At 53.5% G+C, this 14,850-nt stretch overlaps 1 protein-coding gene across 1 annotated transcript; it reads right to left on the reverse strand.

Moving 5' to 3' along the window:
• Window positions 1–3,463: 3,463 nt before the first annotated feature.
• LOC132250659 (tumor necrosis factor receptor superfamily member 12A-like) lies at window positions 3,464–4,178 on the reverse strand. Its single transcript, XM_059727628.1, has one exon. The coding sequence runs from the start codon at window positions 4,172–4,174 to the stop codon at window positions 3,623–3,625; it is 552 nt and encodes a 183-aa protein (XP_059583611.1). The 5' UTR covers window positions 4,175–4,178; the 3' UTR covers window positions 3,464–3,622.
• Window positions 4,179–14,850: the final 10,672 nt, after the last annotated feature.

Consider the following 14,850-nt stretch of genomic DNA (forward strand, 5'->3'; position numbering starts at 1 on the left):
TAAATGACAAGTCTGGACATTGTTGAGTAATGAACATCTTTCTCAGAATAAATAAAAAAAATAAATAAAAGATTTGTTAAACATCCTAGGCTCAGGAGAGAAAAAGAAAACTATGTGTATCTATTGTCTTGATCTTATTTCTCTATGATTCATTTTTTTCCCCATGCATGTTTCTTAATGTTAATTAGACATTTCTCATGCTTCTCCCTTTCTTTTAGAAGATGACCATTTTAGTAAATTTATCCTAGTAATCTCCTATGAGGTTATAACTCACTTTTGAAAAGAAAATTGAAATGAGATTGTGTGTGACTTGCATAAAAATGTGCAGAGAAGCAGTAAACCAGGTTAGTCAGAAGTTAGGCAGAAGCACCACATTAGGTTGTTGCCAGTGAAAGCTCACACCTCTCTGAACCCTGTCTCTAAGACCTGGGGCAGATGTTACTTTTGTTGCATGTTACAGGTGCCTACTAGGGTTGATTTGGTGGCCGAATCTCCAAATCTGAATTGAATCAGGAGACCCTTTAATCCCCTCAAATCGAATCGGAACCTTCTGAATCAATTTGGAAAGATTCAGTGATTTAGACGTAGACACAGCACCAAATCTTCAGATTTGGATTCAGCCAAATAGAATTGGGGACAGTGATCTGAATCAACAAATCAAATCACTGTCCCCAGTTCAGGGAGAATCCGAATCCAAGTCAAATACAGCCCATTTTGCTCATTCTAAGTGCCTACTGTATCAGGAATTGTAATACTGAGCTAACAACTTCTTTGTGGTGTAGAAGTATCCCACAATAATTTTAAGGTGTGACCAGTTGACATGTTAAGATTAATTGCAAAATAATCACATAGAATGTGAATCACATATAATGTCTGCCAGGGGCCTGAAGTATGACCACGTCCTAGCTTCTACATAACATATATGTAAACCCTGATGATAGAAGCTGTCCAAGAAGTGCTTTTACTTGTCTGATATTGTTCCTTCTTTTCCCTTGACCTTTAACTCATGCTTCTGTTTCCTTAACTGAGGAATTGGGTGGAATACCCTTGTTATTTCAGGCTAGGGAAAAGAGGGAGGTAAAGTCTCAAGAGGAATTACAGTAGGAATCAAAGCCACCACCCAAAAAAACCTGAGAATTACAGCAGCAAGCTGCACACAATGCCCATTTCATAAGCAAATTGACATACTGCTGTCTCTCATACCTACTGTTATATTCACAAGTAGTGAAATTCATCACAGATATGGAAACTTTTATTTTTAATAGACCTGCATGGAATTTCATTTATTTTTCTTTTCTTTTTTTAATTCAAAATTTAGGAAATCCTGTAAGAGTTGACAGTGGCAATTTTAATTTTTTTAAGTCAAAAAAGATGTAAACCAAAACATTTTTGCGCATTTCTTTCCACTGGAATATTTTTAATGTTTAGTTTTCCAGTTTAAAATGTTAAAATACAGCAGATATATTTTTGGAGGGGGTTTTTTTGTTGACAAAACAAATAAGGAAAAAAAACTACCTCAAAATAAATTACATCAGATGCTTTGTAAGCCTTAGTGGTCATATTATTTGTTGCTCTGCAGAATTATTTCATACTCTGAATATGGTTAGTTATAATTTGGGCCCAAATTAGCTAAAATGTGTTAGCTGAATACAGTCAAGAATTCTTTATTGTAGACTCAGTTTAACACCTTTGAACTTACTAAATTTTACCTTAAGCAGTTAAAATTGAGGCAAAAGGAAATAGCCACCAGGACTAGGGACAGATATTACACTTAAACCAGTTTAAGTGATCAGAAACTGGTTTAAACCTGTGACAGAACAGATGTTCAGTGCACATAAACCAGTTTGAAAATGACTGAAGCTTGTTTGAGATAAACCTGGTTGAATGTAGTATCAGAATTAACTGATTTGGATCAAAGTAGTTTATGCAATGTCTGTTCCAGACCCTTGCTGGTTTAAATTAAACCAGACTCCCCCAGCATCCCTGCATGCTCTCTGGGATAGGTGGGGCTCTCTGCTGCACAGCAGAGCTGGCCCCTCTCCTCTGCTCCCTGACTGGAGCTTGGCAGAGACTGCAGGTGTCACTGCTCCCCACCTCCCCTCTCCTGTGCCTTACAGAGACCTCTCTGCATTAGCTAGCAGACCATATGCTGGCTATGGTCTATGTTGTGGTAGACAGGACAAAGGCAGAATCAAAAGGTAGCTGGTAATGCCCCTCTGTTGTTTTCTTAATGTGGTAATAAACACTGAGTTAGGGGTGATAAACACGGTTATCAATTCCCTTCTGGGCTGGCCAGAATGGGGAGGAGGGGAACCCCTCCCTAATCAAAGGGTCTTGCTGGGGCCTGGCCACACCCTGCTCAGCTCAGCACTAAGGAAGGGAAGGGAGGGCTGCTATACCAACCCCTGGCTTCTAGCCTGAGTCACTGCAGACATGTACCTGCATATCTGGGATGTCTGTATGGTTACAAACTGATTTAGCCTAGGCAGGTTAGACTAACCTGTAAAGATAAAATCAATTCTGGCTCAGGGTTTTTTGAATGTCTAACCCAGCTGCACCCCTAACTCAGCTGCACTAGGAAAAAAGTTCTGGGCAGGCTGAATTACGTCCTTTTTCCAACACACTTTGTATGTTAAAATAGTAGATGGCCCATTGTACATGACAAACTGTATGCACAAACACTACCTCCAGAATGGAAAATAGTGTAGCCACCTCAGCGTGGTGCTGCAGCAAGGCTTACTGGTTTTGCCTCTCAGCAGAGCTCAAAGCTTCTACTTTGGGAAGAAATTAAGCACTGCCTGACAGTGAGTGAGTAGTAGTCATGCCAATGGATTACTGGGCTCTTTGGGTGCTCAGTGAGATGCAGGGTGATTTATAATGCAGGGTGATTTGCATTGAGAGGCAAGTTGAACACTTGAGTGCAGTGGGGAGGATTATGGTACTTTTTAGGATATGGTTGCTATCTGATTTAGTAGGATAATCATAGCACTGGGAACTATGCCTATAGTCAGGCACTGACTTGCTGGGTGACGGATTCATTAATTTAATTTCTCTGTATGAACATTTCCCTATTGTTTAGTTGAAAATAATACCCCAAAATGCATATTACAATAGTGGAAAATTCAATTGTTATGACTTTGTGATTTGAGTACAATAAGAGCAGAGCTGGGCAATATTTCAAACTTGATATGCCAAGACTGTAGGATTAAGGATATTATTCCCTTCCAAAACTATCCATAATCAAACTGCTTTTCTTGCTTTCTAACATTTGCTTCATGATAGTTTAATGATACAAGCTAAATTCGTGCTCTACTCTGGTCCATGTATTCATATGCAAACCAGTGCCAACTACTTAGCAATAGTTAATGTACCAAATAATTCAGGAATCACAGAGTTTCATAAATGTTGAGACAATTGAATGCATCATGGGCCCATGGCAGACATTACATTTATGACAGGGGCTTGCTCTTAAAGCGCCAGCGCCCCTAGTAGTGTGTGTGAAGCCCCCCCTCCAAGCTGGGGGCAGGGCTCCGAAGGGGGTGTGGCATGTGCAAAATCCATGGGCCCGTCCCTTTGTGGCTCGGGGGCGGAGCCTAGCAAGGCGTTGTCCCAGGGCGGGGCCTCAGCGAATCAGAGCCTCCGAGTGGCCTCCTGTCTCCTCGATGGGGGTGGTGAACTTCTGGCAGGGGCAGCACTGTGCCCACAACACCACGCCCCCCACTAGGGCCAGCAAGGCTACTCCCCCCATGGCACCGCCCACCACCAGCCACACACCTGGCCCAGGGGGCGGGGCCTCACCACAGCGGGGGCAGAAGTCGGTCTTGGGGCGGGCGGTGCAGAGGCCGCAGTCCATGCACTTGTCCAGGTCGCGGCTCCAGGCGTGACCCCCGGGGCAGGCCGGTGCTGCCGCCGGCTCCCCCCGCACCAGCAGCACCAGCACGAAGGCGGTGACGACGACGCCCCTCATGGGCCCGGTCCTGGAGGGGGTCTCCCGAGGGTCCCGATCTGGCAGGGCCCGGGCCCGGTCCTGGTCCTGCCCGGGGCTGATCTCCCCTCCCACTGCCTTGACTTTTAAGAGACCTTTATTCCCCGAAGGGTGATGACTCGGAGCCAGTAAAAAGCATGTACAAGGATGCCCGAAGCTCTGGGCCTCATGGACAAGACCTGGGCTCATGGCCTGCAAGGCCTGCCCGTACACTCTAGACAAAAAAAAACAACCAACACAACGCACATAAGGACTATTTACAGTATTTACAGTTCTGCCAGCAAGGACACCCACGGAGGCCTCCGGGGTCGACCCGCACGAGCAAAAGTCCAGGGCCTCGGCCCGCTTGACGCGTCTCTGCGGCTTGAGCAGCCGGTGGCATCACAGTACGAGGATCAGGCGTCCCGCCTCGACCCGGCACAGCACCCCCTCGAGGGCCCAGCGCTCCTCAAAGGCGGGCACCGTCCGCCGGAGGACAGAGTGCTCAAACTCGAGCAAGAGGCGGGGCCGCACCAGCAGGTGGAAGAGCTGCAGGGCGTCGACCATCCCGGTGCCGGTGAGCTGGTTTCGCCGGCTCTTCAGGGTGGCCATCTTGGCCTGGCCCAGCAGGAAGTTGGCCAGGCTGACCGTGGCCCGCTCGGCCGCCCGGTACAGAAAGGAGTGGACATAGGCGTCTTCGGAGAAGTCCCGGCCCAGCACCCGAAGCAGTGCGCCCAGGGCGGCAAAGAGAGGCTGCAGCCGGGGGCAGTCGAGGAACGCGTGGAAAATGTCCTCGTCCAGCACCCCCGGGCAGAAGGGGCAGGCCGCCGAGGCCGCTGGGTCCAGGTGACGCACAAAGGTGCCGGTGGCCAGGATGCCGTGCACGAGCCGCCACTGCAGGTCGCCGGTCTTCTTGGCGATGGGCGCCTTATACAGCGTGCGCCACGCCGGGGTCCCGGGCCGCGCCAGGCGCCGCCGCCACACGGTGTCAGGGCGGCCGGCCAGCACCTGGGCGTGCCGGGTGCGCACCACCCACATGTAGAGGCCCTTGCGGGGCAGGGTGCCAAAAGGGCAGCCCGTATTGCTGCTGGGGGGCACCGGGAGCCTGAGCAGCGTGTTGGGCTGCTCGACCAGCTCGCCGGGTACCGCTGGGATGACAGGTAGCGGTGGGAAGGCGTGTTCCGCGGCATCTGCGGTGGGGAGGGGCCGGCGAGTCTGGAGATGGGCTTCCAGGGCGGTCGCTGCCTCCGTCGGGAGGGCGGCCCTAACGGCCTGCAGAAGCCGCCCCGCGGTGCGGACGGAGCGCATCGCCAGCCGGGCAGCCAGGGCCTCGGGTGACAGCCAGTCCGACCGAGCGGGGTCCAGGAGGTGCTCCAGGCGGGTGGAGCGTGCCTCGACGAGAGCTGCCGTGAGGCTGGCAGAGGCCAGGCTCGGCACGACCCGGTGCAGGGCCGGGTTGTGGACCAAGGGCTCTTGAAGGAGTTGCGGGAACCGCAGGTGCCTGGCCTGGGGACAGAGATGGAAGGCCGCCCGCCAGGCCCGCACCATGCTGCGGTAGAACGGGGGAAGGACCGCCCCGTTCAGGAAGGTGAGGTCCAGTTGAAACAGCTCCCGGTCAAAGCCGAGGCCCCCCACTCGCCGCAGGAATCGGCACACCAGCTGTCGCCACGGGAGGTGGCCTTCGGCGTACAGGAGCCGCTGGAGGGCCTGCAGCCGATAGGCGGCCACCCTGCTGGCCAGATCGATCAGGCCCTGGCCCCCCTCGCCGGTGGGCAGGTAGAGGGCAGCTCGTGGGAGCCAGTGGCGTCCGTCCCACAGGAAATCAACCAGGAGCCGCTGCAGTCGCTCCAGTAGCTCCGGCGGAGGGTCCAGCACCGCGCAGCGGTGCCACAGGGTCGCCGCCGCCAGGTTATTGATGACGAGGACGCGCCCCCGATAGGAAAGGCTGGGCAGGCGCCAGCGCCACCGCTGCAGGCGGGCCTCCACTCCCTCCTCGAGGCCGTCCCAGTTGCGCGCCATGAAGGTCGTCGGCCCCAGGAACACGCCCAAGACCTTGAGGCCCTCGCGGCGCCAGGCGAGGCCCCCCGGCAAGTCCGGCGGAGGCCTGCCAGTCCATGCGCCAAGCAGCAGAGTGTCACTCTTGCCCCAGTTGATGCGGGCGGAGGAGGCGCGCTCGTAGGCCCGCTGGCAATCTGCCAGAGCCCGCACGTCTTCCTGGGTGGCGAGGAAGACGGTGACGTCGTCCGCATAGGCCGACAGCCGGAGACGAGGGCCAGCGGACGGGCCCGTGGCCGATGGCAGGGCCACCCCACTCAGGCGGCGGTGCAGCGCGTGTAACAGCGGCTCGATGGCCAGGGCGTAGAGCATGCCCGACAGCGGACAGCCCTGGCGAATGCCCCTGCGTGCGGGGAATGGAGCGCAAAGCACCCCGTTCACCTTGAGCAGGCTGGAAATGTCCCGGTACAAGACCCGGAGGGCCCCGGTGAAGAGGGGCCCAAAGCCAAAGGCCTCCAGCGTGCGGAAGAGGTAGGCGTGGCCCACGCGGTCAAAGGCCTTCTCCTGGTCGAAAGAGAGGAGGCCGACGTCGAGGCCAAAGAGCTTGCTAGCCGTGAGCAGGTCCCGCAGCAGGAACAGGTTGTCTTGTATGGTCCTGCCCGGCACGCAGTAGCTCTGCTAGGGCCCGGTGAGAGAGGCCATGACCGCGCGGAGGCGGCTGGCCAGCGCTTTGGCCAGAATCTTGTAGTCCGCGCACAGCAGGGAGACCGGCCGCCAGTTCTTCATGTAGCCCAGGTCTCCCTTCTTGGGCAGCAGGGTCAGCACCGCTCGGCAGCAACTGGTCGGCAAGACCTTGTCGGCGAGGCTCTCCTGGAAGACGCGCAGGAGGCTGGGGCTGAGGAGAGGCCAGAAGGTCTTGTAGAACTCGGCAGGCAGCCCGTCGAGGCCCGGGGCTTTGCCGGAGGCGAGGCCGGCCGTGGCGGCTGCCAGCTCTTCCAGGGACAAGTCCCGCTCCAGCTCGCCAGCCTCCAGGGCATCGAGACGCGGTAGGCCCTCGTGGAGTTCCCGCGTGGCCTCGGGGCACGACGGCTCGGCCACGAACAGGTCGCGATAGAAGGCGACGGCACGTTCGCGGACTTCGCCCGGCTCTGTAATGACCCGGCCCTCAGGAGTCTTGAGATGGTCCAAGACTTTGCTCGCTGCCCGCCGCCGCTCCAGGTCGAAAAAGAAGCGGGTCGGGGCGTCGGTTTCCACCAGCTCCTGGCAGCGGGCGCGGATCCTCGCGCCGCGGGCCGCGCTCTCCGCCAAGTCGCGCAGGCATTTCCTACGGAGCCGGAGGCTCTCGCTCAGTGCCGCGTCGCTGCCAGTGGCCAGCAGAGCAGCCTCGAGCTCCGCCACGTCCTCCTCCAACTCCCGGATACGGCGGCGCGTCTCGCTTGCGGCCAGCTGGGTGTACTGCTGGCAGAAGGCTCGGGTCTGGACCTTGCCCACGTCCCACCACAGCTTCCAGGAGGAGTGGCTCGGTCTCGCAGCCTCCCACCTCCGCCAAAAGTGGGCAAAGCAGTCCCGGAAATAAGAGTCCTGGAGCAGACTAACATTCAAACACCAATACGGTGCCCGTGCACAGGCTCTCCCCGGCAGGCTCAGTTCGCTGAAGGCCAGGCCGTGATCTGATAGACCCGAGGGAGCGATGCAGCTGCTGCGCAGGAGTGGCAGGTGGTGCCTGGTGATATAAAGGCGGTCGAGGCGAGCCATGGTGAGACCGCCGGCACTCATCTTGGCCCAGGTGTACTGGCGCGCATCGGGATGCAGGGCTCGCCAGACGTCCACGAGGTCTGCCCCCTCCAGGGCAGCTTGCAGCTTGCGAGCGGAGGGCAGGTGGGGCTCAGGCCCTGTGCGGTCGAGGCGCGGGGCAGTGGTGCAATTGAAATCTCCCCCGAGGAGGAGCAGGTCATCATCCTCGCTAGCGTCACGCAGGAGGGCAGCCAAGCTCTCAAAGAAAGCGACCCTCTCCTGGCCATCGGAGGGCGCGTAGATGTTGACGAGCAGCAGACGGTGTTGCGCGAGGGTGACGCGGACGGTCAGCAGGCGGCCGGGGACGACCTCCCGCGGCACCGCCGCGTCAAGCTGCAGCTGCGGCGATAAGTGTCGCGACCCCCGCGCGGAGGTTGGTGCCGTGGCTCAGGAACACCTGTCCTCGCCAGGCAGCCCGCCAGGCCGCCTGGTTGAGGAGCTCCAGGACGGCCTCGCGCTTCACCGCGTCTCGACAGCCGTTGACGTTGAAGGTGCCAATGGTTGTGGCTGCCATGGGTGTGGGTGTGGGAGAGGAGGAGCAAAGCAGAGTGCGGGTGGAAGAGCGAGCACCCAAGAGCAGAGCAAGGCAATACAGACAGGTCAGGGAAGGCCTACCGTGCCCTACTGTAGTCGAGGGACCCGCCCAGGCCCCACTCCACTCTCACCCTCTGGGCAAGCTTGTCCAGACGGTAGGCCATCTGATGTGTGCCTCGATCTTGCTGCATGAGCTTGACTGCCGCTCTGGCAGCCTTGACAAACACTTTGGGGTCCGCACACCACTGGGTGATGCGTCCCGCTACATTTTTCTGCCCCTTGGTTAGCTTCAGCAAGGACAGGAGTCCCCCATAGTCAGGAGGGACCCAGGGGGGCTCCGCCAGCTTGGGGTGGATGTTGCCTACGGAAGAGCGGCGAGGCCGCACCCCCGGCGGGAGCTCGCCCACAACTGCAGCGTCGACCCCCTCGATGTCCAGGCACATCAGCCGCCTCTCGTCGTCCAAGTCGAGGACCGGCTCCGCGAGGACATTCCCTGTCTTCTTGGGGGGGGAGGGGCCATCCCGCTCACGACGTCTCTTGCGAGACTCCGAGAGCTGGATCTCCATCTCGCTAACTTCCCCGTCTGCTCCAGTAGGCTGGGGCGTGACCAAAGGGGCAGCGGGCTCTCCCGCCACCCCCGGGGCCAGGCCACCGGAAGAGAGACATTCGCCACTATCCCTGCTGCCGCCCGACTCCGGAGGCTGGGGGACAGGCGAGGGGAGGGGGACCCCTGAAGGCCCCTCCCCCCCACCTGCTAAGTCTGCCTCGTCGGTGGCTACATCCGACGGGGCGGGTCGTGTGGCAGCTGGAGTGGGGTCCGGCTCTGTAGTGGGGGGGCCCTCGGCACTGGCCAAGGAGGGGTCTGTCAGGGATGGGGTGTCCTGAGAGGCCCCCCTCATCTCCCTCTCTTTGTCGGGTGGTTGGGAGGATGCCCGAGCCCCATCATCCGATGAGGCTCCAGCACCGCAGTCCCCGGCCACCCCAGCCACTTCGGCCGGGGCAGGCAGGGGTCAAGGGGAAACGTCCGCCCCTCCACCCGGTGGGGCTGCCGCACCGAGGGCAGGGGGCGCCACAGACGGGGGAGGGGGCGGTGGGGCCACGGTAGTAGCACCAGCCCCTCGGCTGGACGATGGCTTCCCACTGGAGACCCCGGTCCCCTGAGATGGAATGGGGGGGGAAGGAGGTCGGGAGGAAGAGCTCCCAGCCTCCCTGGGCCTGCCGCGTGCCCCAGAGGTCGACACGCCGTCTCTCGGCGCTGCCGCAGGCGGCGATGGTCCGGCCGCCTTGCCCTGAGAGCACTGCGCGGCCAGGTGGGAGGAGCCCCCGCACTTGAAGCACGTGGTCTCTCCCACAGATAGATAGATAATAAACCGCCGCCCCTCGAGCGTGAGGCTCAGGGAGCGAGGCAGCGACTGGGGGCCCTCCTTGAGGAGCATGAAGACCTGGCTCCGAAAGGACAGGACGTGCTTGCCCTGAGGGTTCTTGTTTCCCATCGGCAGGCGGCGAAAAGGACTCGCAGGAACCCCATAGGCCTCGAGTCCCCTGGCCAGCTCCCGATTGGAAACGTGCAGTGGGACGTTGGAAATCACCACCCTCACTGCCTGAGTCTCTAGGGGCGTGACAGGGTAGTGGATGCCCGCAATGTCCAGGCCCTCCGCACACACCCTGTCAACCAAGGCGGGCTTGCTCAAATAGATCATCGGGACCGTGTTCACGCGCCCCGCGTAGCGGATGGTACGCCATCCCAGGAGGGCGGCCAGAGCCTCCACGCAAGCCTCGAGCCCCACATGGAGAGGGGCATGAACCCTCAGGCCATGAGACAGTGGGAGGTCCCGAGAGACATCCTCATGCCAGCTGCCAGGCGTAGGAGCCGCCATTCCTCGCCAGGACAGGGTTAAACTGCGAAGCGCAGCAAAAAAAAAAAAGCCTCAGGCTGACACGGGGGACTGGGACTGGGAGGGGGCTGAAAACGCCCCAAAATTGGCCTGAGGGGGGGCAGAGCAAGCCCGCAGGGGCTCAGGGCAAGCCCCAAGGCAGGGGCAGATGGCAGGGACCAAGGGACGGGGCCCTGGGGGAGGGAGGCAGCAGAAATCAAAGGGACAACTCAGGCGCGGGTGGGGGAGGGGCAGAGGCAAACGAGGCTGCCAGAGCCCAGGGGAAAAAGGCTCAGAAAGTGGGGGGAGGGGGCAGGGAGGGGGTCCCCAGGTAAAGGGTGGGGAGAGGCAAGGGTTTTTTTTGGGGGGGGGCAGGAAAAGGGGGGCAGGGAGTGCGAGGCAACGAGCTGAAAGCACCTGAGCTGGAGGAGCTTAGAAGGGCTTCAGCTGTCGGCGGCCATCTTGAAAGAAAGAAAGCAAGCTATTGTCCTATCCTCAGGAAAACCAGCACTAAGTTTTGTGGGGCAGTGCAGGATAAAACAAGCAGTGTATATATTTTAGTTGAAAGAAACCAAGTGCCTTATTATTACTAAATAATTGAGTAAAGTTACCAAATAGTTAGTTAGCATTACCTCCTGCTGTTCTGGGAACACGTATCTCTTGGATGGAGTCATGTGTTATAAACAGTACCAAACTTAGTTGACCTTCAGACTGAAGGGAAATTCAAATTTTTGTCAAACCCTTGCAGCATGGACTCATCTCTAACTAGATCTTTTCTGAGACAGCCAGTGACCTGAGGTTTTAAAAATCACTACAGTGGTCCTTTAACATATCTGAAATAACAGTCACAGTTATATATTTAATATATTAAAACACTGTTTGAAGAGTATGAAAGCAAAGGTTTGCCATGCATTTAAAGTAGGCTTTAAAATGTCATGTTAACATCTAGTTTGTTCTATTTTATGTCTGAAAGATAACTCTCTTAAAGTCCTTGTATGAAGGAGCTTAAGGTACTCAAGGGAACAAAACCAGCTAATTAGATGGAGGTGAATTTCAAACCAATTTCAGACTCAGATTACTTATAGTTCAAAAACTGAATGTTAAACTTTCTGTGAATGTATATAGACACATTCACACCCTCAATTCATCATTCCCTTTTTGTAATTTGGGGAGGGGGGAGAACTACATGTTTTATTTAATTCATCTAAACACATTTACATACTCCAACTTAAATTGATGAGTAGGTTGCATAATTTATCTTGAAATCCTTAAGGTATGTGTATACAGCCAATTAAATTAGGTCTATAACATATGCTAGCATACTTGCTCCAGCTCGATCTGTCCAGCCTCAGTAATATATAGCAGTGAAAATAAGGCAGCTTTCAGTTTTGCACATAGTAGCAACCACAGAACAAATTCTCTGGGACTTGGGGTATGTACTCTACTTGTTAGCACCTGAGACAGCTACAGTCCCTGCCTTCACTGATTTAAAGGTAAAGGAAAGCTCACAAAGGTGTGATAGCATATGCTGCTATCACACCTCCACTTTGCTGCATAAGCATATGCGTAAAGACATGAGTGCAGAAATGGATAACATATTTATACTACTATAATTCATAGATGTTATGGTCGGAATGGACCTCAATAGATCATGGAGTCTGACCCCCTGCATAGGCAGGAAAGTGTGCTGGGTTCAGATGACCCCAGCCAGATGCCTATCTAACCTCCTCTTGAAGACCCCCAGGGTAGGGGAGAGCATCACCTCCCTTGGGAGCGCATTCCAGATTTTCACCACACTAACTGTGAAGAAGTTCTTCCTAACATCCAGTCTAAACTTGCTCTCTGCTAGCTTATGGCCATTATTGCTTGCAACTCCCAGGGGTGCCTTGGTGAGTAGAGCCTCACCAATTCCCCTCTGCGCCCCCATGATGAATTTATAGGCAGCCACAAGGTCACCTCTCAATCTTCTCTTGCAGAGGCTGAATTAGATAGCTATGAATGAGCATAAACAAGATACATTATATTGTCTACTGTTTATAGCAAATTAAAACAAGAGCTCTTGAGATAAGTATTCATGTATCAAAATAAGCATTAGTTCTCATTTGTTTTTGGTTTTTAGGTCTACCATAGCTTTAAGCAATGTCTTTCACAAAATCTGCACAATTGTAACAGAAGGGAATATGATCCCCACTCAATGATAAATGGTATGTTGTCACCCCAGACTCCCAGTGCTCACATGTTTAGCTTAGAAGTTTGCAGCAGCAGATTTCTTTCTAGCGTAGTTTTACACTCCCCTCAAATCTAATGCAGTACATCTAACATAAGCAGAATTAGAACACTCATCATTGGATGAAGAACTAGGCAGTCACATTTTCAAATATCCTTTAAAATGTATCCATGTATTTATGAGGGCATTTATTTTAATATAAAAACCATTTTTGCAAATCTCTCCCTCTGCTCCCCCCTGCCCTGTGTCTAGTGAAAATACCCTATTTTATTATACTCTTATTTGCTCTGTAGTCCCAACAATGTTCATGAACTTGCTTCATATTACTGTACATGGCGTATTGGTATATTATCGAAAACCAAAATACATAAAAAAAACATTTTCTCCAATGTGTTCAGCTACAGGTGGTTTCTACCCCTTCACTCCAACTTCTTATGTGGAATAGTTCAGGAATTAAAATGAAACCACCTAACAGCAGTTAGTTTCATACCACAAAGCACCCATAAAATGATATGGGTAAGAACGTGCGATCAGATCACTGTACATCCTTATGATCATATGTACACTGTACATATGAACATCCTTGAAGGCATCACGATTGTGTTATTAATATGATGTATTGCACTTGATGCATTATTAACAGAAGATTGGTCACAATAGGTAGTGCTGAGGTGATGTTGTTGCTGTGATGGTCCATGAGATATGTGAAAAGCAAGAATTCTTGTGGATGATATGTGTTATTGGACCAACAACTGTATGGTTGGTATAGACATAACCAAGCTTTCCCATATCACAGTACCCTTCCTCAGGCCTCTGAGACAGAAGCAGACACTGCTGAACTAAATAGCAGATGGAACAAAAGCTTGTTAAGTAGGGTTATTATCAGCTGTGAAGTGCAGAGATTAGTGAATATCAGGAAGATTATAATAGACCATGAAGTTATTGTCTATGTTAAGTCCTTGGTGTTAAGTGTCCAACAGGCTGATGAATTTTTGTTCCCATGCTCATCTTGTAAAGGTGTCGGAGAGATTTCCTTTGAGCATTAGAACTGTGAGATCAGGCATGGAATGATTTTTCTGTGAAAAATGTTCTCCTGTCTGTGTTCTAGTGCCTCTGTCCTTTATCTTTTTTCGGTGGTTATTCACGTTAAGCTTGGCACGCACCTGCACAGAGCCCAGTGCATGCCCAGAAGAGGCAGTGCATTACTTCAACCCAGCTTGTCTGATGTCTGTAAGGATTGGGCACTTCAGTGGGGCTTTTTTCTAATAGCTTTAGCTAAAAGTGCCAAAAAGCCCCTCTGAAGCACCCAATCTTTACAGATGCGGCAGAGCCAAATTGAAGTAACATGTTGCTTCTCCCAGTAAAGAGTTTTATTATTATTATTTTTTTAAATCTGCAAGCAGCCTTTGGTGCATAGTTTGTCTAGTTTCAGCCATATAGTTTCCAGGAGGGCATCTGGTGCACTGGATGATGTATGCCACATTCTGAGATAAACATGGATTCTGGTGCTTGTGTTATGGGGAGGGTTGAAAGTTGTGACAGTAGAGATGGGTTGACAGGTTGAGAAGTCAACTAAATGAGTAGCTATTCAACTCAGGTGTGCAAAGCTTCGGGTGCTGATTCAATTCAGAGGAGATTCGACCCAATTCAGCATCCGAATCTGAATCAGATCAGGAGACCAATTAAAAAGGTCCGAATTGATTCAAAGCTCTCCAACTCATTTGGAAAAGATTTGGAGAGCTTCAGAGATTTGGGAAGTCCTCACTTGCTACTATAGGGACCTGGACCCGGACTCCATGCTGGTAAGTAGGGGGTAGGACAGGGGGGCTGGAGAAGGGAGGGGACCATGGGGGGACCTCTGCCAGGCCTCATCCCCTGCCTGCTTCCCTGAGCACCCCCTGACCTCCCTCTCAGGCCCCCCCATGGCTGCCCTACCTGGCCCCAGCTCCTGGCTCTTTGAAACAAGCCTCTACTCACCATCTGCTCTCCCACCCCCCGCCCCCACTGGCTGTCCTGCCCAGCCCAGCTCTAAAAAAAAGAGCCCTAAACTCATCGGCTGCTACAGCGGCCTCAGGGCTTCTGGGGGCTGATAGCAGAGTCCCTCCCCAGCACAGGGCAGTGGGGTGCACTGGGGAAATCGCACCCCCCCCCAATTGGCAGCAGCCAGTGAGTGCCAGCCTTTTTTTTTCTCTCCAAAGAGCCAGGAGCTGAGGCCAGGCAAGACAGCCATTGATGGGGCTGAGAGAGTGGGTGGGGGATGAAGCCGATTTGGAGATTCAGCCAATTTGGTGGTGGCTGAATTTCTGAATCAGATTTGGCCGAATCAATTTGAGACAGCGATTTGAATCACCGACTCAAATCACCATCCCCTAAATCCGAAGCAAATACTAACTGCTTTGCACAGACCTACTATTCAGTATTTTAATTTACCATTATTGTTTGCTTAGTAGCCATGCATCATG

This window comes from Alligator mississippiensis, chromosome 5, assembly GCF_030867095.1.
Source record: "Alligator mississippiensis isolate rAllMis1 chromosome 5, rAllMis1, whole genome shotgun sequence".
In the NCBI taxonomy this organism is placed as follows: domain Eukaryota; kingdom Metazoa; phylum Chordata; order Crocodylia; family Alligatoridae; genus Alligator; species Alligator mississippiensis.

Bases quoted from the DNA above. Each gene is read 5' to 3' on its own strand.
- LOC132250659 (XM_059727628.1), bottom strand. From the start codon at position 4,174: ATGAGCCCAGGTCTTGTCCATGAGGCCCAGAGCTTCGGGCATCCTTGT.